At 40.9% G+C, this 27,020-nt stretch overlaps 3 protein-coding genes, 1 long non-coding RNA gene and 1 other non-coding gene across 9 annotated transcripts; 4 read left to right on the top strand and 1 right to left on the bottom strand.

The window, feature by feature from the left end:
• Positions 1-2,919: 2,919 nt before the first annotated feature.
• LOC102713261 (ER membrane protein complex subunit 8/9 homolog) lies at positions 2,920-7,915 on the top strand. The gene is made up of 4 exons (XM_006652079.3): positions 2,920-3,486; positions 3,583-3,642; positions 7,201-7,367; positions 7,484-7,915. The coding sequence occupies exons 1-4, from the start codon at positions 3,112-3,114 to the stop codon at positions 7,512-7,514; spliced, it is 633 nt and encodes a 210-aa protein (XP_006652142.1). The 5' UTR covers positions 2,920-3,111; the 3' UTR covers positions 7,515-7,915.
• Positions 7,916-9,445: 1,530 nt separating this feature from the next.
• TRNAW-CCA lies at positions 9,446-9,520 on the top strand. Its single transcript has one exon. It is a non-coding gene; the product is annotated as a tRNA-Trp (tRNA).
• Positions 9,521-10,213: 693 nt separating this feature from the next.
• On the bottom strand, positions 10,214-12,554 carry LOC107304077. Of its 4 annotated transcripts, none has more exons than XR_005811662.1 (4): positions 11,739-12,554; positions 10,745-11,350; positions 10,573-10,629; positions 10,214-10,473 (listed from the first exon to the last, which is right to left on the bottom strand). XR_005811662.1 is itself a non-coding variant. In XM_040523417.1 (4 exons), the coding sequence occupies exons 1-4, from the start codon at positions 11,780-11,782 to the stop codon at positions 10,428-10,430; spliced, it is 699 nt and encodes a 232-aa protein (XP_040379351.1). In that variant the 5' UTR covers positions 11,783-12,554; the 3' UTR covers positions 10,214-10,427. The 4 variants fall into 4 exon arrangements, 2 of the variants coding, with proteins under 2 accessions (XP_040379351.1, XP_040379352.1); XR_005811663.1 differs by having other exon boundaries at positions 11,745-12,554; XM_040523417.1 differs by having other exon boundaries at positions 10,745-11,296.
• A 3,314-nt stretch (positions 12,555-15,868) lies between these two features.
• Positions 15,869-20,476, top strand: LOC102713068. Of its 2 annotated transcripts, XR_005811614.1 has the most exons (4): positions 15,869-16,258; positions 16,367-16,426; positions 17,412-17,501; positions 19,797-20,476. It is a non-coding gene; the product is annotated as an uncharacterized LOC102713068 (long non-coding RNA). The 2 variants fall into 2 exon arrangements; XR_001550047.2 differs by lacking the exon at positions 19,797-20,476 and having other exon boundaries at positions 17,412-17,656.
• Positions 20,477-21,297: 821 nt separating this feature from the next.
• Positions 21,298-23,834, top strand: LOC102702280 (protein FAR1-RELATED SEQUENCE 5-like). Its single transcript, XM_015835901.2, has 4 exons — positions 21,298-21,806; positions 21,940-22,397; positions 22,493-22,677; positions 22,858-23,834. The coding sequence occupies exons 1-4, from the start codon at positions 21,554-21,556 to the stop codon at positions 23,525-23,527; spliced, it is 1,566 nt and encodes a 521-aa protein (XP_015691387.1). The 5' UTR covers positions 21,298-21,553; the 3' UTR covers positions 23,528-23,834.
• The last annotated feature ends 3,186 nt before the right edge of the window (positions 23,835-27,020 follow it).

Below are 27,020 nucleotides of genomic sequence, written 5' to 3'. Positions count from 1 at the left end.
TATATGCAACATGTTGTGCTAATGTTTATGACAAATAAATTCTTGCAGTAGCGCCAAGGTTAACAAAATTGTTTGACCTGCCGAAGATGGGCCCCAACAGTAGCACAATTATCACACAATAAATGCATTTGATTAGTTTGTTTCAAAATTTGAATTCAAAATTAGCGGTATAGACGAATTTGTCGTGATTTTGTCATGGTAACCACATAGTTTGTGTGGTTACTATGCAGTTTGAACTGTAAGTTGTCTATTGTTGAACTAAGGAAAGATTGACAACCTGTGGTAGGGACAACGATGATTTTGTCATGTTTTCACCATGTTCCCACACTTACCACAAGTTTTGAAGTGAAAATTGCCGCTTGCTGAATTGAGGAAATTTAAATTTGGATAAATTTTATCGAAATGAAACCGTCATTTATTGCTACTGCACCCTAACGGTAAGGCCGGTTAACACCATCTCCGTGGCAGTAACTGACGGTTTCGTTTACCCTGATTGGCATTACATTTATCATGATTAGTATGGACCTTAAAATTCCCATTGCTGTGGTTTTTAAGGTGATGTTTGAGATAGAAGAGTTGAATGATTATTTTGATTTGATGACAATTATTTAAGAGTATAACATCCGAATTAACTACTACTCCCTCCGTCCAACAATAAGGCGAACTTTAGGTTTGAGTGTCCAGCGTTTGACTATCCGTCTTATTTAAAAAAATTTCAAGAAATTTAAAAAAATTAGTCACACGTAATGTACTACTCAAAATTTATCATCTAATAAAAACAAAAATATTAATCATATTTTTTTCAAATAAGACGAAGAGTCAAACATTATAGGTAAAAAGTGAAAGATTGGTTTATTTTGGGGTGAGGGAGTACAATGTAAATATTATTTTAGAAAGGTCAGATGATAACTTTTATATAGAAATGCTACATATGAAACACATCATTTAGAAGCTTGGGAAGCATGCCTATGAAAATCCACAATGTTCCAATGAAAATAAATAAGGCCTAAGAGGTAATTAAATACCTTTAATACATGTTTAGTCGTCTAACATACCATGAATTTCTACAATAACCCTCCGTTCTTTAAGAGATGTGTTATATATATCATTCAGCTTAGGTTTGCTCTACCTTATCAATATCCTACCCATCATGTCTACAACTAACTTTGGATTTTTACACTCCTATATAACAAATCATTACATGCGGGGAGTTATTGCAGTCCTCCTTTAGCATATCTTATATTATCTTATCTTATCTGTCATATGTTCTCCACATGATATCATATACGGGTGGGCAAAATTGGTGGAAACCTAATTGAACTAACAAATATTGAACTAATCGAAATAAAAAAGTAGTCAAAAGTTTAGCCATCATTTAAAATGATCATTTTTTATTATCATCATGGGTAAGTAAATTGATGAAAGAAATCAAAATATTACCAAAGGCTCATTAAATACCTGTGTGGAGTGCCTACTAGCCCCACACAACAATCCCCCTCCCCTTAGGGACTCACCCAACAACGTCCAACCTCTTCATGCACCCACCTCCCAAACTATCGCTGCCTCATTGCCTCCTCTTCTGGTCCCATCTCCTTCCTTTGTACATGTGATGGGGACAACACCTCTACTCCAACAACAAACATCTAGATCTAGGCTAGATGGAGACCAGTGGAAGAGGGTGATGATGGGAGGCATGCAATTGAGGCACCTCCACCGGCTACTAGTCCATCCTCTTTGCCTCTCTAGATCTGAGGTGAGGTGGGTCAGTTGGGGATTGTGGAGAAGGAGGACATCATAGGCGGATACCACGTGAGCGTTGCGTCGAGGAGAGAACTTGTCTATCTCTCGATGAATTCGATCATGATAGACGACCGACCAACACATTAAGCTATCAATACAACGAAACACCCATGCACGATGATTTCAAATCGGGGAATTTAACTTTTTGGCACTTTTAGGAATGACAACTCTTCAAATGCCATTCTTATGGTTCTTCTTACATAATTGCCACTAGAGAGACAATATTTCTTAACAATTTACCATTTTTACGAACGTGGCGTGCTAACTCGCACTGCCAGCATGGATTGGGATGTGAAATGCCTATTTTACCCCTTGTGGGCCCCACAACTCATAGGCTTCCTTCGATGTGCCTCCTCGGCCTCAAAGAAGGCCCTGACGATGACCTTGTCGTGGAAGATGCGGTGGTGAGCCTAGGCGCCGATGAGGAGGACACATACATATGGTTCGTAGGACGGCTCTGCCTCGGAGAGACACTTGTCGAGCTCGAAGGCCAGCTTGCCGGCACCGACAATAGCGGAGATGCCAAGCGATGGCATGGCGATTGGCGCGTAGTCGATACAAGAGTCGAGGGCGTTGCGCACGAAGCTGGAGAAGAGGCACTCGCGACTAGCGAACCAGGAAGCCGAGGAGCTCCATGACGCTGGCAAGGAGGGCGGACTATAGAAGGATCTGGCTAGCTTGAAGTTTGAGGGAAGGGTGATCCACCCATCACCGGCCGATGGTTGCCGACCAACGAGGGCTTCGGTCTAGGGAGGATGGAGAAGATCTGGCTAGCGTCAAGGTTGAGGGAGGGGAGATCCATTCATCTCCAGCCGACGGGAAAAGCCGAGGTTGGGGAAGACAATGATGACGTTGAGCTTGCATTGCTGTTGCTGACTTGTGGGGTCTTCCAGCAGGAGAGAAAGAGATATGAGGTGAGCCTCTGACTTGTGAGGACAACAAGGGGTAAAATGGATATTTCATATCCCAATCCACACTAGTAGCATAAGTCAGCACATCACGTCTAAACAAATAACAAATTGTTAAGAAATATTCTTCATAGTGGCAATTATATACAAAGAAGCATACGAATTTTGTTCGATGAGTTGTCATTTTAAGAGTGACCCTTAGTTAAATTTCTCTTCCAAATCGGACGGTGACCAGGCACGTTAGAAAGCAAGCACAACTGCACAACCCCTCCAAATCAGATAAAATCCGATCCCAAACCGAGTGCACAAAAATCAGATCTCACGCTTGAGCAAACAGCCGATCGCCGCCGCCGCCGCCGCCGGCCTCCTCCTCCTCTCCGATCGGAACCAGAGGCGGCTCGCGATGGGCGCGGATTGCCAGTACGAGGTGGCGCAGGCGGCGTATGTCAAGCTCGCGCTGCACGCGCTGAAGCACCCGGCGGCCGCCGTCAACGGCCTCCTCATCGGCCGCCTCCTCGACGCCGGGGCATCTCCATCCGCGGCCGTTGTCTCCGTCGCCGACGCCGTGCCGCTCTGCCACCACCCGCACCACCTCCCGCTGCTCCCCACCCTCGAGCTCGCGCTCACCCTCGTCGAGGACCACTTCGCCGCGCAGGGCCTCGCCGTCGTCGGGTACTACCACGCCAACGCGCGCCGCGACGACGCCGAGCTGCCGCCCGTCGCCAAGCGCGTCGGGGACCACGTCTTCCGCAACTTCCCTCGCGCCGCCGTCCTGCTGGTCAGTGTCGCCTCTCCTCCGATCTGGGGGCAGTTAGGGTCCGAGATCTCGTCCGCTGCTGATTCATATTCTGTCTGTGCTGTTTTGATTAATTAGCTGGACAACATGAAGCTGGAGGAGGCAGTCAAGGTGAAGAGTCGCGAACCAGTCGTGCAGGTAATCGTCCTAATCTTAGTTCAGTCCAAGCATAGAGGTTAGTACATAGTGTGGTAGTCTTATACATTTATGTATTACCAAGAAAACACTAGATAGGTGTTCCAACCGAAGGCAGCATCCACTCTCTGTAGGATCCTTATGTTCTGATAGTTGTTTGTTGGAGCTAAAGCTTTGCAGCCCCATCTTTTCGCTTTTGCTTAATCTTATAAGCCAATTTAAATTTTCAAGCTTAAATTTGGAGTAGAATTTGGGGTTTTTTCACCTTAGTTTATTTTTCAGCCTTGGCTCTAGATCGCTTAGAACACGTATATAAAAGTTTTATTCAAAAAATATTTGTTTATTTGCAAATATGCCGTTTGGCTAAAAGATCACCCACTTGTATGTTTGTATGGTTTAGATTCTGAGTGGTCTTTATGTTCTGTAGTTGATTATTGAAGCTAAATGTGTTTGTGTGGTTTAGATTCCGAGAGTTCTAAAAGAATTTCAAACCTCCAAAGGTCCTTGATATGCTAATTTTAAAGTTTAGATCAATTGACTATATTCAAATTAATAGTTAAAACCTAATTGCAACTGGCTTGCCTAGCTTGTAGAGTAGCTCCTATGGTAAAGAAAGGATGTGACTACATCTTGGAGGTGAAATCCGTCAGATACTTCACCTGCATCATTTTATAACACCCCTTGCAACAAGATAAATCAGTTTCCGCACAACAAGAAAAATCAGTTTCTGCAGCTAAAGTAGCATTTAATTTGAATAAATGTTGAAAACACTCTTGATCTCTTGAGAAAAATCAACCACCAAACATTATTTTGCATAGCAGTGCCTCCAACACTTGCGCATACAACCAAACCATATTAAGAATTAATGGTAGCAGCAACATTTTGGTGAAAAGATGAGAGAAACTTTTCATAGCAAAAATGACGGAACATACCAACAGCCCTCTTTCAATTGTAATTCAGGCCTTGTAAATTATCTGGTTCAATATTCCACAAGCACATTTTGTTTGTTCCAAATATTTGAGTAAGGTCATTGAAACAATGATAGATTTTGCTGATTCAATAAATTTTGTGGGGAAATTCGAGGTAGTATCTACAGTACACCAAACTAGCTAGGAGTGCCCTAGGAAAACTGGAAAGCAGGGGGTCATCGTTGGAGGTGTTATGGTAGGTCTGCAGTACCATCATTTGAACTGTGCAAGTTTAAGGAGGCCATCATGTCCAGCACACCATATCCAGATGTTAAGTCAAGTTCACATATGAATCAATACTTTTCCCTGGATAATTAGGAGAGCATATTATCTATTTTATCTTAGTTCTTTCCTTGTTTTTTTTTCCTTTACTCACTACTCACTAGTTTGGTTTGTTAGGAGCACTAGCTGTACCAATATAAGCAGCACGACATATTAATTGGAGATCAAGAAAGATGTTAGTTTCTTCTTTTTCTCTTCGTCCAGGTCAATGCCCTCTCGGCCCTTGTTCCACAACTTGGTATGCATGCCACGAGGGCCAGGCCCTCGCCCAGCCGTCGAACACTCTTTTTCCCTGTGACAATTAGATGATGGCTATAAAAAATTGCCCAACCAAATGCATTGTAATTGACAGCCCATATCTAGCACTTGTCTCAGCAATAGAGTTCTCGAGCTTTAGAGAGGGGATAGGAGTGCAGTAGAGAGGAGGGAATTTATTTAGATGGTTTTGAACTCATTTCAAATAGACTAGACCAATCACCCTAGTTCAAGGGTGTTGTGACCTTAGACCACGAACTAGAAGGTGAATTGGCGATGGGAGACAATTTCCCTTGTCTATTCAGGATGAATGTGAATTCAAGTGTAGAAATGCTCAAATACCCTAGTCATGTATTTCTTAGATAATCTCCATTTTTACATTGGGGGTGATGGGTTTTTATAGCACCTAGATTACCTTGGGAAGTTACAAGAATGCCCCGATACCAACTAAGAGCATCTCCAAGAGATTACTCATCTCACTTGCCGTACTAAATTTTGGTAATTTTATATAAAAATTGTCCTCCAAGAGACTACCTATTTGATTTGACATGCCATTTGAATGGCTAAGCCTGACTCAATGGCTAAATTTGGCAAGTCATTCTCCTACTAACAAGATTGCTATCCGTGGGTCCCACATGGGTGGATTCACTAGTCATCCTCCCTTGCCAAATTTGGAGAGTGAGGATGGAGAGTCTGTTGGAGTGCAATTAGATTTGGAGTTGCCAACCCTGATGCAAATGGCTAAATCTAGATTTGAAGAGTCAAAATTTAGTCATTCTCTTGAAGATGCTCCAAGGGGCCATGTGGATATTTTGGTAATCTGGATAACAATTTGGGACCACATTATGAGTTGTCAATCACGCTTGAGTTTTGGTCCCCAGGCATCTTGGAGGAATATTCCTTGGAAGTGTAATTGACAAGCTTCATATTGTCCTTAGTCGAACCTAAAATGCTTAATCCAATTGCACCTTTATTCCAATGGAATCCTTGTACACCTGCAAAAACGCTTAATAAGCCACTTGAACTTAGCCTCTATGGCACGACCATTGCTAGGCAAGTTGTCATGTTCATGTAGGAAGGTTGAATACCCTATGTGCACCGTCCATATTCGAATACTATGCACAAGGAGTTAAGTTCTCATCCCCTACATTATGCCACTAGAGCTTTGGTTGAATAGGGGGCAAGATGACCCTGTACTAACAAAGGGGATGATTATTTCATCATTTTCCCATACCACTTCTACATGACATAAACATCTCTTAATTAATACGATGTGCCTGGTCACATTTACAAAACATTTGATCATTTCTGTCATGTCTTTACTAAACACTGACATTATTATTGGAACTATTGTAAAAGTAAAACATGTTGATTGTGTTTGGGACCTTGGAAGTTGGAATAGAGTAGAAAAAATGGATCAAGATCAATTATGCCAATTTATAAATATTGAATCATTGAGATATTTCAGTTTGTGTAATAAGTGCTATAGCACAATAACAACATAGTAGATTGAAGAAGGGAGATAACAGTGAACACAAAGAAGGGAGCCGACAGTAGTGGCCCTTGTCATAACAACAGAGTAGATCTTGTGTTATGTGCCAGATAATGAAACTTATTTACCAGTATACATCAGGTTTTACAATATCACATGTTTGCTGTTATGGGTTAGGGTTCATAGGGGGTAAACACCGCCGGGAGGATAGCCGGGCGGCGACGGCTGCCAGGAATGAAAGAGGGACTTAGATTGGGGAAGACTAACTCTAATTCATTGCTTGATTAGAATGACGATACAATCCATCCTTGTATAGACAGTGAGACTTAATCCCTAACTAACTAACTTGATCTAATCTAACTTTATCATTTAATCATATCCTATCTCCGGTGCTACAGTACTGCATGTACTGTTCATCCGCCTGGGGGTTGGACCCATGGGCCTTGATCCCTCGGCCCCTATCTATGACATTTGCTGAAAGATTAATTTAGATTGGAAAAACGAATGGGTATTTTGGGGCTTTAGATGGCATCGTTATGACAGATGTTTTAATGGAACTTGCAGCTATACACAAGGGATTCATCAAAAAGCTGGCGTCAGGCTGGATCAGATGGAAGTAGCCAGCTGACTTTAAAAGAACCGTCGACCAATATGGTTTTAGCTGATCATGTTACAACAAAGAAATGGCAGCAGGTTGTTGATTTTGATGACCACCTCGATGATATTAGCAAGTAAGTTCTAGACTGCACGGTGAACACATACCATAATGTTACAGTATTCATTAAATGTTTGCCTTGCTATCCTCTTGTCTGCTTACAAATTTCGAAATATATATATCTTTTTGCAGGGATTGGTTGAACCAAGGGCTGCTTGCTTGAAATAATTATGTGCTTTGATCTTTTTATACTTATATTATTGGTTCTCACCAGAACCAGTATGTTGAGGCTCGTCTGACCAGATCATTGCATTTTGCTCAACAGCTAGACGAGTTATTTGACAGGTTTTGTACTTAAATATGAACAAGTATTTTTTTTGTAACAAATTGTAGCAGGTAAAAATGCTAAGATCTGCATTACGATTAGTAGCGTTCATATGCCATTTCATCACTCTTATCGGACACTTGGGAAAAATTCATCGGAACATCCATGTACTACAGCATTTTGAGTCCCAACCTATACGATACATTATTTCTCCATGTATAATTTAGATAGCTGTTATAAATTATGGGCTCTGCCTGAACATGCTAAGTTTCAGACGCACGTTTGCCTAATTTCCTGATTCATTTGGCCTAAGATTCGCATACGTCGCACCTAAGAATTTGTGCCTAATTGAACATGCGATCTGAAGGACTTTGCCTTTGGTGAACACCAAATAATGCAACCTTTTTTTAGTAGGCAAAACCTATCACGAGGTAAATCCTGTGACGGAAGGTTGTACTTAGCTTGCCCATAATAACTCTTTAGTAAATGGAGGTAGCGGTATATGAGTCAAAACTACACGATACGCTCTGACGTGGATAGAGTTTCCGTAATATCCGATGGATACGTATTATCTTAGTGATATGCTCTATAAGCAACTGGTACATATAAAATCACATGGTATGTTTATAATAGCCTGTTGTGTTATTAACTGTGAGATTATAGATTTATTTTCTAAACATATAAAATCAATTTTTTGTGCAAAATTGTAATATGGAGCACACAACATTTGTACTTGTCAAAATATATGAGACGCCAAAAGATTGTATTGCATGGATTACTGGATGTATATGTGATATTTGTGTGATCTGGATGTAATTATTAGATCTTTTAAAAAAATGAAATCATTTGAGGGCGAGATGTCTGTCAGATAAAGCAAATCGAAGGGTAGATTGACTGCCGGGGGAATCGAATATGTGCTAGGAAAGCTACAAAGTATGCATGGCAGTTGCCTGGAATATAACTATCTGCCAGGAATGTAATTTGGATGCAGATAACTGCCAAGAAATGTAATTTGGATGCAGATAACTGCTAGGAATAGTGACATCTGTCGGAGCAGTATTAGGTGGTGTTTAGATTGAGAAAATTTTAGGAGAAGTGTCATGTCAAATGTTTGACCGGATTCGGAAGGGGTTTTCGGACATGAATAAAAAAACGAATTTCACGGCTAGCCTGGAAACCGCGAGACGAATCTTTTGAGCCTAATTAATCTATCATTAGCACATGTTGAGCCTAATTAATCCATCATTAGCACATCTTTTGAGCCTAATAAATCCTGTGATGGAAGGTTGTACTTAGCTTGCCCATAATAACTCTTTAGTAAATGGAGGTAGCGGTATATGAGTCAAAACTACACGATACGCTCTGACGTGGATGGAGTTCCAGTAATATCCGATGGATACGTATTATCTTAGTGATATGCTCTATAAGCAACCGGGACATATAAAATCACATGGTATGTTTATAATAGCCTGTTGTGTTATTAATTGTGAGATTATAGATTTATTTTCTGAACATATAAAATCAATTTTTTGTGCAAAATTGTAATATGGAGCACACAACATTTGTACTTGTCAAAATATATGAGACGCCAAAAGATTGTATTGCATGGATTACTAGATGTATATGTGATATTTGTGTGATCTGGATGTAATTATTAGATCTTTTAAAAAAATGAAATCATTTGAGGGCGAGATGTCTGTCAGATAAAGCAAATCGAAGGATAGATTGACTGCCGGGGAATCGAATATGTGCTGGGAAAGCTACAAAGTATGCATGGCAGTTGCCTGGAATATAACTATCTTTTGAGCTTAATTAATCCATTATTAGCACATGTCTTAGTTCAGTTCGGTAGAACGCGGGTCTCCAAAACCCGATGTCGTAGGTTCAAATCCTACAGAGCGTGATTCCATCTATCTTATGTCGAAGCAGGGTAAAATAACTTAACAAAACAAATTCCAATTTGACCTCCTCTCTGGTCTGGAGGAGGTCAATCAAAAAAGAAATATTACTCAATCAAAGATCCAACTGATCCCCACGCCTGTATTGCAAATACGCAGTCACGAATAATCCCGCTAAAGTTGGTTACTGTAGCACTTATGGCTAATCATGGGCTAATTAGGCTCAAAAGATTCGTCTCAAGATTTCTTTCATAACTGTGCAATTAGTTTTTTGGTTCATCTATGTTTAATGCTTTATTTAAGTGTCGAAAGATTCGATGTGATGTTTTTGGAGAAAAATTTTGGAAACTAAACAAGGCCTTACACCACATATATTTGTTTTCTAAACGTCTTGCTTAGGATAAAAAAGTTAAAAACATCATCCTTATGACTTACATGTCATATGCAGTTGTCGTCTTATTAGTTGTACGTAGTCATTATCGTTTCCAAAAGTTGTATGTAGCTGTTTCCTTTTCTCAAACTAGGATACATGATCTCGTGGTGGGTGGCTACATACGACCCGATGAAAATTAGGTTTTTATAAATGTAGTATGGAATTCTGGGTTTAAGCATAAAGTATTTTTGTAACAAGAGTGGGTAATAATAACATGAAAGTATACAGTATATAATACTGATAACTGAGAGCCATCTATGTGTGAAAATAATGAAACTCGTACTTGTATATATATTTGTTGCTAAGGGTACATATGACATTGACCTAAAGTAAGATCTGAGCCATACATAGTTTATCCCTAGACCTAATTACAGTGCTAACTTTCAATTTCCTGCTGAGTAAAACTAACACAGAAATAGGCAGCATCTACTCTAGAGTATCAATGTGAGGTCGAAATCCTAATCTTCATCTTGATGACACCTAATTAGCATCCAGCCTGAACTTGCCATAAGTTACGGTGAGGACCCTGTGTAACAAAAGCAAAACACAAATTAGAATAGAAAATTCATCAGAGTTAGTTAAGAAACAAAGTTAATTTTTACATAAAGCATTAATTGTTGTTTACCGGACGATGGTGGAGCAGCGACAGTAAGAGCAGGCATCAAAAGCGGAACTGGTCCAGCTGTCAAAAACAATATCAATAAATCAACCTTCTAGCAAACAAAATATTATAAGAAATCAAGGAAAAAGAATTGCAAAAGTAAAACACTATTATGTATGGGCTTGTAGGAGTGTACCTGGTGATCCTTGACCGACAACAATCTGTGGTAGCTGTAGCAACGGTGGGAGACCTGAGATTTGGATCATCGGAAATGGTTGCAATGGCGGAAGACCTGGGATTTGGATAGTTGAAAGTGGTGGTAATGGTGGAAGACCCGGAATTTAGATAGCTGGAAGTGGTGGCAATGGTGGGAGCCCCGGATTTGGATAGTTGGAAGGGTCGGTAGCGGTGGGAGCCCTGGGATTTGGATAGTGGAAAAAGAAGGCAGTGGTGGGAGCTCTGGGATTTGGATAGTCGGAAATGGTGGCAATGGTGGTAGCCCCGGGATATAGATAGTCGGAAGGGTAGGCAGTGGTGGGAGCACTGGAATTTGGATAGTCGAAAGGGGAGGCAATGGTGGGAGCCTTGGGATTTGGATCTGTGGCAGCTGTGGCAATGGCGGCAGCCCAGGCAGCAATGTCGATGGCTGGGTTGAGTCGGCGTTGATCTCCTGCGACTGCTGATGCCCAACGACATCGACGGCGACAGTGGGCTTGAACACCTGGGCGTCCCTGACGGCTGCCGATGGCTGCAGCGAGGCGACGACGAAGATGAGTACGCACTTGGAAGGCGACATCTTCATCTGCATGGCAATGCGTGGCTTAATTTTTGTGCTGATGATCTTCCTGGCCGTCAACTGCTTTGTTTATATACTGGTTATGGTCTGAAGATAGAGGCTTAATTTAGACACTCGTGGTGATGCTGGTCTTCTACGTACGTACGTGAATTAACATATATATCTCTTATCTCACTTTACGCATAAGTACGTACGTGGCAGGGTTATTAATTTGCTAGCTAGACGGACAGATGAGATGAAATTAATTTGTCGATCGTGTCTTAAGACGTAATGTTTCTCCGTTTAAATGTGCGACACGCGTGACTTGTCCTGTTTTGTTGCTTTAGGACTGTACTATATCATTAGCTGGACTCTTGATTTGACTGATTATGTAGAATAACACATGCATGCTTACACGTACGAAAGGAGTCGTTGAATCCGTATATGGTTTCTTTGCATGATCTGGTGAGATTTGTATTGTTTGGACTGCTTCTGTATAAGCCGGCAACCCCCACTGTGACCGAAGTGGAATCAGTCACAAGAATCATGACCTATTTGCATACACCTTACAACACCGTGAAAATTTCGTTAATAAACCGAGACAACAAAAATTCTGAACCGTCATAAAGCTTTTATTAATGTTGCATCATGCTGGAATTCATAGGATTTTTCACAGCAGAAAATAAAAAACGCCAGGACATCCGTGCCTTTAAAGCAGAGTCAAATATGCAATTGTCTCTTGCTCTATGTATGGTCAAATTAACGAGTAAAACTACATATTCTTCGACACAGCAAAGCTACATATATTCTTAAACAATGCAACAGATTCTACCCATACCTTATGTCGTGTCGGTTGAATTAGATACTTTGGTGTCTGGAGCAGTGGCAGCTGCGGCTGGTACTGCAATGTATTCACTTTCCACGTGCTTGACCGTTTTAGGAATAAACAAGATTGCTCCAAATCTTAGAAACAATTGAGGTGATATTAGGACTACCTAAATTTTATGAATAAATTTAGATACATGTTGGAGAAGTACTTTTGATCTATTTCCTAAATTTTAGGTTTTAGGATCCATTTTGGACATCTCTTGGAGATGCTATTAGGGTAGACTCGAGGAATGAAAGAAAACGTAGGACGTACACTTTTGGAATTTAATAACCTGTGAATAGAATGCTGTTTTAAATAAGTAATACTCTGTTCATTGTAAAAAAAGAATTAAATCCGTAGCGGTTCCATATGAACGAGAAGAAATAAATGAAAGTATACTCTTTGGCAATAATTGGAAGTATAGGTTTAACAACAGAATAATCCAAGGACCACTCGTTAATATTGGGAATTAACTTGTAAAGTAATTAATTAAAATATAGTTTATGCACATGGTTTAATATGATCATCATTATTTTTCGGGATTTGTATTAATTTGCAATAAATCCTGGGAGTATCAAGCATGTTCTATACCAAACAAAATGACATGACAAGTTCTTAAGCTGGAAAAATGACCCTGTCCTCAATCTCTCACACATCATTTTGGTCTTACAGGCTCCTGCATGATAGTAATATGGTCACATGGTAATTGAAACAGCCATCTATGAATGTTTACCAATTGATATAGAATAGCTGCAAGCCTGCAATGATAGGATTACACATTGAATCAGCAAGGCATTGAATGATAAAAGTAAAACTAGTAATTAGATAAGCATGTAAAATTTCTTGGAACATGGTTGCACTTGTTAAATAAAAGGAGAAGTATGTTTTGCTACCAACAACTATATATTTCGTTGAAGCAGTTAATCCCGTATGCCGGTGTTAGCACATCGACGGCGCACGTCGGCTGCACCGTGTTGTTGGCGCATTACGACGAGCACGTCGCGGGCGTCGCGTTGCAGGAGGGGTGGGAACGCGTTGGTCACAGGGGCTAGCAAAATACCTATGTGCTTTTCCTCCGTCGGTGCAGCGTGGATCGAGGAGGGGGAGGCCGCCGGCGTCGTTGGGGGGAGGGGGCCGTCGGCAGGGGTGGCCGGCGCGGGGTGGACGTGGGGGAGGCCTCTGGCGCCGTTGCGAGGGAGGGGAGGCAGGAGGGAGTAGCCGGCGGCAGCGTCGCGTGGATGGAGTAGCTGTGGCGGCGTCGCGTGGATTTGGGACTGGAAGGCGCGGTGATATTTGTGACAGGCAGTAGGTGTCATGTGTGGCGGGTCTTGCCGTTAAAGGGCACAAATAACATGGAAAATTCAATCCGGCACAAATGATAACCTTACATGGTATAAATAGTGACTCTCTCATGTTACCCTGGATATATTAAATGCCCGACACAAATAATGACGTTATTTGTGCCAGTTCTAGTAGAGACCCGGCACAAATATGCTGGCCGAGTATTTGTGTCGGTTAATAGTTATAACCGGCATTAAGTCAATATTTATGCCGTGTATCAGTGCCAAGCAGATCTTGGCTGGCTGTAGTATCTATTCGTGCCAGGTATTAAGAAACCTAGCATGGATATCCTGACGTTTCTTTTGATGTTCTGTAGTGAAAAATCTAATGAATTCCAGCATGATGCAACATTAATAACAGGTTTATGACGGTTCAGATTGTTTTTTCCTCGGTTTATTAACAAAATTTTCGCGCTGTTGTCAGGCGTATGCAATTAGGTCATGATTCTTGTAAATGATTCCAATTCCGTCACAGTGGGGGTGTTGCCGGCTTATACAGAAGCAGTCCAAACAATGCAAATCTCGCCCGATCATCCAGAGAAACCATATACGGATTCAGCGACTCCTTTCGTACGTAAGCATACATGCAGGTCCTAAAGCAACAAAACAGGACAAATCATGCGTGTCGTACATTTAAACGGAGAAGCATTGCGTCTTAAGACACGATCGACAAATTGATTTCAGCCACGTACGTACGTACTTATGCGTAAAGTGATAAGATATGTTAATTCACGTAGGTACGTAGAGGACCAGCATTATTACGAGTGTCTAAATTAAGCCTCTATCTTCACATCACAACCACTATATAAACAAGGCAGTTGACGGCCAGGAAGATCATCAGTACACAAATTAAGCCACGCATTGCCATCGGATGAAGATGAAGATGGCGCCTTCCAAGTGCATACTCATCTTCGTCTCTTCGCCGTCGCCTCGTTGTAGCCATCGTCAGCCGTTAGGGACGCCCAGGTGTTCAAGCCCACCGTCGTCGTCGATGTCGTTGGGCATCAGCAGTCGCAGGAGAAGATCAATGCCGACTCAGCCCAGCCATCGACATCTCTGCCTGGGCTGCCACAACTGCCACAGATCCAAATCCCAGGGCTCCCACCGCTGCCTTCCCTTCCGACTATCCAAATCCCAGGGCTCCCACCACTACCTACACTTCCAACTATCCAGATCCTGGGGCTACCAACATTACCACCACTTCCGACTATCTAAATTCCAGGGCTCCCACCACTGCCTCCTCTTCCGACTACCCACATTCCAGGGCTCCCGCCACTACCGACCCTTCTAACTATCCGAATCCTAGGGCTCCCACCATTGCCATCACTTCCAACTATCCAAATTTCAGGTCTTCCACCATTACCACCACTTCCAACGATCCAAATCCCAGGACTTCCGCCATTGTAACCACTTCTGATGATCCAAATCCCAGGCCTCCCACCATTGCCACAGCTTCCACAGATTATTGTCGGTCAACGATCACCAGGTACACTAGTACAAGCCCCTGCATAATAGTGTTTCACTTTTGTAATTCTTTTTCCTTGATTCCTTATAATATTTTGTTTGCTAGAAGGTTGATTTATTGATATTGTTTTTTGACAGCTGGACCAGTTCCGCCTTTGTTGCCTGCTTCTACCGTCGCTGCTCCATCATCTTCTAGTAAACAACAATTAATTCTTTCTGTAAAAATTAACTTTGTTTCTTAACTAACTCTCTGATGAATTTTCTATTCTAATTTGTGTTTTGCTTTTGTCGCACAGGGTCCTCACCATAACTTTCGAGAAGTTCATGGTGGATGATGATCAGGTGTCATCAAGATGAAGACTAGGATTTTGACCTCACATAGATAGATGCTGCCTATTTTTGTGTTAGTTTTACTCAGCAGGAAGTTGAAAGTTAGCGCTGTAATTAATTAGGTCTAGGGATAAATTATATATATATACAACTACAAGTTTCATTATTTTCACACGTAGATGGCTATGTTACCAATATTATATAATATATACTTTCATGTTATTATCACCCACTCTCTTATTACAGAAATACTTTACGCTTGAAACAAGAATTTCATACCACATTCATAAAAAACTGATCTTCATCGGGTCATATTTAGCCGCACACCACGAGATCGTATATTATCCTTTGAGAAAAGGAAACGAATCCCTTCTTTCTATATAGTTCACCCATAAAGCTGAGTTTTTAGGAGGCCACATCATCTCTTAATTGTAGCCGTCCGATCCAACCGATCAAGCTGCAATCGGTTGACACGTGTAGAAGAAATGAGGAGATTTCAGCCTACAGGACACACCAACCCTACCGCACCACATCCAACAGATGCAGCCCTCCTCTCCCCGCCGCTTTGTCTCCTGCGCAGGCCCTGGTCCTCCCCTCCCCCGCGCCGGCGTAGCGCTCAACCCCTCCTCGGCCTCACGGAGCTCACCCTCCCGGCGCCCTTCGACGAAAGAACCCCCCGCCCCCCGTCTCGCCGCACGGATCCAAAACCCTAGCGCACTCCGCGGGGCGCGCGGCGGCCCCCCTCCCCGGAGAGCCGGCTGCGGAGATGATGCAGCAGCACCCGCCGCCTTAGACCGGCGGGGAGTTCTACCGAGGCCCACCGCAGCCGCCGATGCGGCAGCTCTCGACGGCGTCCTCCACCAACGTCCCCGGGAGACTACCCCCAGCACCCTGGCCACCCGCCGCCGCAGCAGAGCCAGCCACCATACGACGGTAACAGTAGCACTCTTTTTTTGGGGATTTCGTCGCTGGTTAGGGTTAGGGGCACAGCAGCCATGTTAGTACGCGTTCTTATGTTATTGTAATTTTGGCTCAATTCAGCTCATGGGGACAATTTCGGCGCTAAAAGGATGCGGAAGCACAGTCGTCCGCTATGTTCAAGTATGACAAACGCATGAACTTTGCTTACTATGTGCTAATTTTTTATTTCTGCTGCGAACTTCACATGATTGTGAAATGGTCATAAGTTGTTTTTTCTGTTATCTATTACCTACTGGATGACGACACTGAGAACCTTGCCCGTGAGTAATCGTCGAACCCATATCATCTTATTTTCTTTTTCCTCACCCGGAAACCATCGCTCGATTCATTTTCTGTCTTTCCCTCTCCTGAAATCTTCTGCTCAAAGGTATATTGAACCATTTTTTTTCATGTATTGGTGTCTTCTTTTTAAGTCACGCATGGTTAGATTCATTCTTGATTGATTTGTTCCTGTTATCGATCGGTTTAATTTGTTCGTCATCGGTTCGCTAGGTTTCTACCGTTCTTCTTCAACTGTATTGAAATTTATTTGGATATCACTTTGTTAAAGGAGACAGTTCATGGTATGAGATCTCTGGTATCTGTATGGATCTATTTGTTAGCAGAGTACTATTTGTTTATTAAATTAACAGTACCTTGAGTGTTATCAGTCAATCCCCTAATTCTATTTGTTTATTAAATTAACAATACCTTTAGCATTGTAATCATCATAGTCTGTCAACCTCCTTATTTTAAAGTCATATTTAAAATAGATCATCTTTTTTGTTTAGGTTTTCAGGTTGCCGGTTTAGACACATTTATCAGTTGAATTTCTTTATTTATGTGACAGCCGAGAACCTTTTTTCCTAGAGAGATTGACATGCATTTGCTCTAGAAATTCCATTTTCCCTCTTGCCAATTAAGTAACCCATTAATCATTTTTCGATGCTTTACAAATTTGTCCATTAGTATATAATATATGTTCAAATAATGAGAGTTGACGTTTTTCCTTCTTCATGAACTGTTGTTCAGATTGAATTAGTCCTTGATTCTGCTTACCTCCATCTGCAAAGTGTTTTTGTGTTTTCTTTATCAGTTAACACTCATCCCATTTCTATTTATTCAGCCTTATCGCTGACAGTTGGATATAAAGGATATTAAGGAGTCCAGCATGATCATCTTCTGCAAACTTTAAATATCGTGCTTGGTGTACCTGGTTAGTAATACCTGTTTACTCAATACGTGTTTAGATATTTACTCTTATGTACTAGAATATTACAATATAAATAAGTTTATATTTTTTAAAGTACAGATCCAGCTCTTTCTTATGGTTCAATTCTATTTTTGTTCTTAGATGTCCTGCGTGTTATACTTAATATATACGTGTTTGAATATTTACTATTATGTACTATAATATTATAATACAAATTAGTTTACAATTTTTTACAGTTCAGATCTAGCATGACTTTCACATATCTTTTCTATTGTTCAGTTCTACTTTTACACTTAGATGTCCCGTGGCAACGCGCGGGGTTCAGTAGCTAGTACATACAACTTTGGAAACGGCAATCAGGCCCGTCGAAGCCCATGAGCCGACGGAGGCCCTACCGGCTGGTGCGTCTGTTCGGGTTTACGCGTGTCGTCACGTCGCTTCGTCTGCCATGCTCACGGCTGCCACGCACAGGAAGGTAGCCAAACTACAACCCAACAGCGACTCGGTGAGGAGATGAGCCGATCACATCACACGGCTGCATCGGCGCCGGCGAGACCGCGAGGGCTGCCTGCCCGCTTCAGTGTCTCTGCCTGACTGCCTCACGCCCTCAATCCCTCGCTGCCTGTCTGTCTCTTTGAGTCCTTGCCTTTGGCTAGTTGAGCACATGATTTTTTGGCTTAATTTCTTACCACAATCAATGGTAAGGTAATTTACCAATTTAAATCAAATTGACATTTACCAATTTCAACGATTGATTATGAAGTAGTACTTGCAAAATTACAGGATTTTAGATGATTAATTGGATCAATGATTTCCATTTAAAGGCTGGTCAAAGGATTAACCCCGTGGGTCAACCCCTTTATGAGCTTCCTCTCATGTCTATCTAAGCTCATCTCTCGTCTCACAGGAATTGTGCAGTAACATGATGACAAAAATATAGTAACACGACAACTAATTTACAGTAACAACGTCGAAACATACCCATAAGAATCTACTTTGTTAGAATATTTTTTTTCAAACAATATGGTACATAAGTTCTGAAAAAATAATATATGAGGTGGGTAGTAAAGTTGTTTAAAGTTCGAAATCTTATGAAATATCTATAAGTGCAGTAATCTATGCAGTAATAACGCTATGTTGCTATAAAATATGTGTATTGCTACTACACAATTGCAGTAACGTTGTGATAGAAGTACAGTAACATCACGATATACGTGTAGTAACATGTGTGTTGCACAATTATATTAACGTCATGATAGAAATACAGTAACATCACGATAGAAGTGCAGTAACATTATGATTGTGTATTGTTGCTACAGTATAACTAATGCATGTGAGAGAGCTAAAAATATTGTATTCCTAATCTTTATAGAGCAATATCTCATGTGTTTTATATTATTTTTTAAAACCGTTTTTACCATATTGGTTAAAAAATTATGATTTAAAAAACTAGATCCGTCATGACTATATTTTGACGTAGTTACTATATTTTATAAGGCATGTTACTGTATTTTTGCCTTCGTGTTACACTTTTTAGATAGACGGGAGTTGGCAAAAGTGGAGTGTGGAGAAAGGTCAAATGATAGGTTTGACCGGCGGAATTTAGTTTTGACCCGGCTAGGAGAGGGGTTTTGGACCTTTGGAAGGGGGTGGGAGGGGGTTTGTGTCTTATGAGAGAGCATAGAATAGCTTATTATAAGGGGTGCGCATATTAGTTTTACTATACATACCCATGAGGGATCTACTTTTTGAAAACAAAATTTTCAAACAATATGGTACAAAAGTTATTAGAAAATAATATATGAGACGAGAGATAAAGTTATTTAAAGTTTGAAATCTTAAGTAATATCTATAAGTGCAGTAACGATACATCTTCTATGTATTAATAACGCTATGTTGCTATAAAATATATGTACTGTTATTGCACAATTGCAGTAACGTAGTGATAGAAGTATAGTAACATCGTGATATATGTACAGTAATATGTGTGTTGCGCAGTTGTAGTGACATTGTGATAGAAATACATAAACATCATGATAGAAGTACAGTAACGTCATGACTGTATATTATTGCTGCAGTACAACTAATGCATGTGAATGAGCTAAAATATTGTATTCTCAATCTTTAGAGAGAAATATCTCATGTGTTTTATATTATTTTTTAAAACCGTTTTCACCACATTGGTTAAAAAAATGTGATTTAAAAAACTAGATCCGTCATGACTAAATTTTGACGTTGGTACTACATTTTATAAGGCAATTTACTATATTTTTATCTTCGTGTTACTGCACTTTTCAGATAGACGGGAGTTGACAAAGGTGAGGGTGTGGAGGAAGGTCAAAAGATGGGTTTGACCGGATGGGTTTGACCGGCGGGAGTGACCTTTGACCAAGCTAGATGAGGGGTTTTGGGCCTTTGGAAGGGATGGGAGAAGGTTTAGGCCTTATGAGGAAGGGAGGCATATAATAGCTTATTCTAAGAGGGTTTATAAATTAGTTTTGCTATATATATATATATATATATATATGCTATACAGCGCCTGCATATACTATACAGCGCATGTGTACGTAGCGCGTGATACATTTTCCATATTTCGGCCTCACAAACTGACCGGCCCCGCTTCCAACCACCGCCCGCCTATTTACTAACACATTAAATTTTTACTAACGACTGCGACGGTCTCCGCCCGACAGAATAATTTTTTTTCATCGTAAGAAGCAATGTGCAGGACACTCACTGTCGCGTAAAGAAAATAGTAAATTTTTTACTTGGATACCCATGACCAAACGATCACCACTGTGTCGGAGGTGGAGGTTCATGTCATGAGTTATTTTTTTACTAAACCTTGTGTTTCATTATGAGTGACAAGCTTAAAACGTCGTGAGTTATTTTTTTACTGAACCTTGTCTTTCATTACGAGTGACATGCTTGAAACGCCTTGTGATAATATTTTTACTGAACCTTTTGTGTTTACCACTAACATGGTTCATGTGTTTCGTTGGAGATGGTCCCGGCTGAAGGCATGTCATTTGCAACATATGATGATGCTTACAATTTTTATAGCAGATACACGTACCACGCGGGATTCGACATTAAAAAAATCGCACAAATAAAAACGTTCGTGAGGTGTGTTGCACGCGGGAAGGCAAGCACGTGTCTAAAGTGCCAGAGTGTGATAGAGAGCGCAACAGACCATCAAAGAAGACTGGTTGTAACGCATATGTTAAATTGAGAATAAATTCTAAGGGATTATTTAGATGGAGCTAAACTTTTTAGCCTCATGTCACATCGGATGTTTTAACACTAATTTGAAGTATTAAACATAGACTATTAATAAAACCCATCCATAATCTTGGACTAATTTACGAGACGAATCTAATGAGCCTAATTAATCTATGATTAGCCTATGTAATGTTACAGTAAACATTTGCTAATTATGGATTAATTAGGCTTAAAAAATTCGTCTCGTGGATTAGCTCTTATTTATGAAATTAGTTTTTTATTAGACTATATTTAATACTTTAAATTAGTGTCCAAACATCCGATGTAACTAGGCATTAAAATAAGTCACTAGAAACAAACACCCCCTAAATACGGCGCTATATCATCCATCGTGTTTGAGGTGGTGGAACTGCAGCTCAACCATCCACTGACGCCTTCTCCGTCGGCATTAAAGCACATGCGTGCTCATAAGTCACGCGACAGCACTGTCAAGCAACTAGTGGATATGATGCAAGATAGCCATGTGCCACACAATTGTATCATCGAAGTTCTCTCTGAGCTACATGGTGGTCAAGACAATCTACCATTCACCGCTCGGGACATAGAAAACAGGTTTTTTGTTCATTGATTTTATTACTATAGGAACCTAGTACCACACAGTACATAACTTGGTTTGTTCTTATTAACTTCCATTTCGAGGAAGGCAGCTAATGTTCGAAAGGAGAACGCGGATGATATCAACAAATTATTGAATTTTTTTCAACCAGTGCAGTTTGCAAAACCCAAAGTTTTATTGGGATGCCAAGCTTGATGAACATGGGGTCATCAAAAACATGTTTTGGAGCCATGCAAGTAGCCAGGTTGAATATTTAGATTTTGGAGACGCAGTAATGTTTGACACAACTTACAAGACCAATATGTATGAGATGCCGCTTGTGATGTTTGTCGGTGCGAACCACAACATGCAGAGCACGCTATTTGGTTGCGCTTTGCTTAGAGATGAAAAGATCGGTTCTTTCGAATGGTTGTTTGAAACCTATAAAAGGTGCATGGGAAATTGTCCAGAACCACGTTGTTTTCTTACAGGTACTTATATTGCTCATTTCACTTTTAGTAAATATTAATGTTTCCAGATTTTGTAACTTTTTTTTCTTTCTAACATGTTTGTCATGCTAATCATGGTAACGATTTCGGTGTTATGTCAATGTGGTTAAAACAGACCAGGACCTGGTAATGGCTGTTGCGGTTGGTAGATGCTTTCCAAATACCAAACACCGGCTTTGCAGATGGCATGTGCTCAACCGGCATTCAGATCCATTGAACATAGTTTTTGCCAGGAATGATAGGATAGAGTCCGAAATGATGCCATGCATTAATCAAACATACACACCGTATGAATTTGAAACGTCTTGGGATAATTCCATTAGGACACACCAGTTGGAGAATTGTGCTACAATGGTAGCTCTTTATGAAATAAGAGAAAAGTGGGTCCCTGCATTTTTCAAAGACGTGTACCGCGGAAGGATGACATCAACACAACACAGCGAAAGCATGAACAAGCTAGTGAAACACAAGTTTGTCGATCATCAAACCTCACTACATCGTTTTACAAGTAGAATGCTGGATGTCATCGTTGATAGGAAGGAGGAGGAGGCTGCGGAAACACGAGCTGGCTCGGTTAGTGTTACAACTAGTTTTTATTGGTTTAGCATCGTGGTCATACAAAGCTCATTCTAATTTTTTTTACCGTCATTTTCCTGACACATGTGTAGGGTTCACCTTCACTGACAACACGATGGCTATTTGTTGTACAAATGTCGAGGTTATACACAAGGTCTACGTTCCGTTTGTTTCCAGAGGCTTTGCTCGACAGCACAGATTTCAGGATCGATCCGGACTCAGGCACACCAAATGGTTGGATAGTTTCACACACCAAATGTTCGTCTAAAAATGATTGGTGTTAGAGGCAATTCAATACTATCGCTGACTGTGACGCTGGAATCTTTTCATGTGAACGCAAACAGTGGGAGCACACAGGTACATATACTAATCAGACACTAATGTCTTGAATTCATTATTCGTTGGTCATTATCTGTTGGAATACATAAGCAGGATTGTTTTGCACGCACATGCTCAGGACATTTGTACACGTACAGCTTGAGAAAATTCCAGCATCTTATATTCTAAAGAGATACACCAAAAAGGCCAAATCTGATGTTCTCTTCGACAGGCGCGACCGGGAAACCACATGTCCGGATGGAGTTAAAGAGAGTCACAGAAGTAACATGATAATGATTGAGGCATTCGGTGTTGTTAGGGCAGCGTGCAAATCCAAGGTTGCGTATGACAGGGCCATGAGCGTGCTGAAGGGCTTACGGAACCAGGTCGAGGAGATACCGTACGACAAATATGAAACACTTGAAGAACATCATCAACCCAACGGTGAACATTTCATAAGCAAAGATCCTTCCCCAAATCACATACAAAAGGTAGAACACGGGGGTCCCGACGAGGAAATAACACTTGGTGCCAGAGGGAAGAAACTACACACACGGGAGTGCGCATGGTGCCATTTGAGGGATGGCCACTACGCTAACACATGCCCGAAGAATACTGCGAACTTTGCTAAAATATCGAAGGTCAGCAGCAGGGGTAAGGGGAAGAGAGGGAGACCCGTGGGTGGGTCAGGAAGTGGTCAAGGACACCACACAGCCATGACCGCTGCAGAATGTTCTGACTTAACAATCAAAACACGTAGCCGCCGGGCTGACTTATCTGCGCTTGGGAGGTGTCTCGACGACGAGTAGGATTGAATGGAAAACGACAGTGAAGATGAGGAACATGATTCAGACACCAGTGGTAGCTCGGGATAACCACGAAATGTAAGCAATGTCCTCATGTAATAAATAGTCATCTAGTCGGTATGAAGTAAGGCCCAGAGAGGTTGTAACAATTTTACAAACGAAAGAATGCACAGGTGTTTTCTGTTTTTGTTTTTAGAGAAATGAAGGTATGACATACAGTTAACACAATATGTCACACACAGGAACAACACACGATACTCGGTTCATGATTTTTTTTCTAATCACCCTTACGGCGCTTGGAGCGTGTGGACAACGGCTGAAAATACCACGAGTCATCTTGTGTTATACAGAGGTCGTCATCTTCATCGAAGTCGGGGTACCGGAAAACAATGTTGCGAGTATCATCTGGCGGGCTCTAATTGTCGGTGAAGGACGGTGGAGAAGGACATGGGCTAGATTCATACCCCAAATCCTCGGCGGTGACAGCAACGTCCTCTTCCATTGTTAGTGATGGCAGGATCGTGTCGTCGTCATCGGACGGGGTGATGGACATGGGGTAGACACATACCCCAACTCTTTCGTGGTAACAGGGAACTTCTCTTCAAAAGAGGGGGACGATGGGTATGGTTCTGACCAGACCGGCAGTGGAGGCTCAGTCATCCTAAACTCTGGTGGTAGATCAATCACTCTTAGCTGCTCGTCGACATTATCATCATCGGCGGTCTGAGTGCTGCGTAATACACAATGCATGACACACCACAACCAAACCAAACCCCACACCACCCACCAACGGAGCAACCACCCCGCTTTTACACGTTGCAGTTAAATTTTAACTATTTGAATTACTTACGGGGTGCCCCGAATAAAGTGAGTTAAGTTTTGTCTCTTTTCAGTCAAATTTTAACTTACTGGATCACGAATATAAGCCAATGAATGCGAGTTAATTTTTAGCTAAACAACGAAGACATTGTTCAACTAGTGGGCAGTCACTTTTGAGTTAATTCTTAACTCAACATGCAACATTATGCTACATGCGAAGCCAGTTATTTTTCAACTCATACTATATATGGCACAACATGATTGGGTATACGACATGCTTATTTGATTGAGTTAGTTTTTAACTCTATCACCCATCATGCAACACTATGCTAAATTCGAAGCCAGTTATTTTTTAACTCATACCATATAAGGCACAATGTGCTTTGGGTATATGGCGTGCCTATTTGAGCGAGTTATTTTTTAACTCAATTTCAAAGGTGGGATATTAAATGCGTGTCGTTTTTTTTATGGCAGTTACAGAATTCATGGCAGCGGATCTTCAGGGTATAAGCATATTATAACCGATGTAGTTATTGCTGCATACACCTTTTCCGGGCATTTCATGTTCTTATCCATCGATAGCGAACACCATGCCCCGTCTTGTCACGGAGTCTGTTTTGGGGATCACCGGCACCGCCACAGTTGCTTCCCGACGTTTTTCTCCAACAAAGTTTGGCCGGCAGGTAACTCTCGATATTCGCCGCCACTCAAACATGTCTTCTTATTTTTCTTTTTTATAATCGTTTGCTTATGTTCTCTCATCTCATTCCGACATCAAACTAGGGTTGTTCGCTAATGCTTCTCTTTGGTAATCTAGAGGCACGCTGATGGACGTCACTAGGAAAATGCCGGCTATGATGAAGAGGATTAGGTTCATCGATTTGCAAACTGAGTGCGAGGTCATGCTGCCTCAACCCATGGCCAGCGGTGGAGCATCTTCATCAATGGTGGGGGATCAAGCAGCACAGAGGAAGCCAAAAAGGAAACTGCGTGCTACGTCGGCCGGCGGGGGCGCATCATGGGACCATGTGAGCACCCAGAGATTGAAAAGTTCCGAGTTCATACGGATCATTTGGCATAATAGCTGCAAACAAAAAACAAACGAACTATATTGTGTGTTTTCTGTGGAATGTCTAATGTGTCATAAACATCGGGAAGCAATGCCTGAACCCAACAGCATATTGTGCGTGCGTGCAGTAACAATTAGGTTTATGTGTCTTTTGTTATGCAAGATGAATGTATATATTTTTACTATTACTGATAGGGGTGATAAACTTTATATTATACGACGTGATAAGTAGATGGTCTATCATATTATGAGGTTTTTACGCACTCGATGTTTTCTAGCTATGTTTATAATCAAACACAACACACGACCAGTATGAGTTATTTTTCAACTCAAACATGATTACATCGTTTTGGTCATCATTGACTATAGTTAACAGACAACTAACAACAAATTTTTAACTTATCACCTACTTAGCCATGTAATTGTTGATTTAGTGCCAAGGGGCGTGTGTGTTAGCTATTTTTTTTAACTCAAACAGATGTTAAGCGTGAACGAAAGTATTTTGTCATGACCATCGACAAGTTATTTTTTAACTCACCAAGTACAACATCATAATAACTAGGTCATTTTTTAAGGTAGCAATCTCACGCACACATTCTGAATAGTTAAAATTTAACTACACATCGAACGACTACAAAAGTACAAATGAACCAGTAAACAAACACATTCTTTCATGTTGTCATTAGTTAATTTTTAACTCCGCAAACCTTTGGGGACTACAAGCTGTGGGGTCATCAGGTAATTTTTTAACTCCTTAACCAGTAAACACACAGCGTTCCTTTCCTGTTGGCATCAGTTAAATTTTAACTCCACAGCGTATCGTATAAACACCCTCATGCATATATAAGTTATTTTTTAACTCAAACACTTGTATATATCAATTATATTTTAACTCCACTAGCTTTTTTCGGTATGGTGGTGGTGGAAGTAGGTGGGCTGACGTAAAAGTTGATTGGTTGATTGCTGTGTGACGCGCTACGTTGTTTCATAGCGCGTATCACCTGTGTAGCGTGTTGTGTAGTGCCACCATGTATATATATATATAGAAAAATTAGATTTAACATTGTCTATACTTTCGGTTGGGTGGGAGCAGAAACAGTTACGAAAGTGTTTCTGTTTCTTAGACATGAAGGGATCCTACTACCAGGTATAGCTACTCCCTACACGTTCACGATGAAAAACATTTTTATAACTGTTTCTGCTCCCACCCAACAGAAAGTATGGACACTAGTAAAACTACTTTCTGTTGAAAGAGAGAAGAAAATATGTATAAAGGTGTTTCTGTATCTTAGACGTGAAGAGAGTGTAGCACCTAATGATAGGATAGAGGCTTCCTATATATATATATATATCTGTGTGTGTGAGAGAGAGATTCCAAGTAAAAGATTGATAATTTAAGTCCACTTTTATTTCAAAGAGAACTTAATCTAAGAACAAATGTTGAGGACGTTTTGATATCAAGTACTAGAAATACTAGAAATTACATTTTTTCTCAATAGATTTTTTTTATAAAATAGGGGAATATTTTTTTATTTAGTGTGGAAAGTTAACAAAACCTCAAATTACATCCTCAAAATAACCGGTTGAAAAATCACATGCACGCATGCA

Source organism: Oryza brachyantha, chromosome 4, assembly GCF_000231095.2.
Source record: "Oryza brachyantha chromosome 4, ObraRS2, whole genome shotgun sequence".
Classification (NCBI taxonomy): domain Eukaryota; kingdom Viridiplantae; phylum Streptophyta; class Magnoliopsida; order Poales; family Poaceae; genus Oryza; species Oryza brachyantha.
The sequence above is the reverse complement of the archived record's forward strand: the minus strand, read 5'-3'. Positions and strand labels throughout refer to the sequence as shown.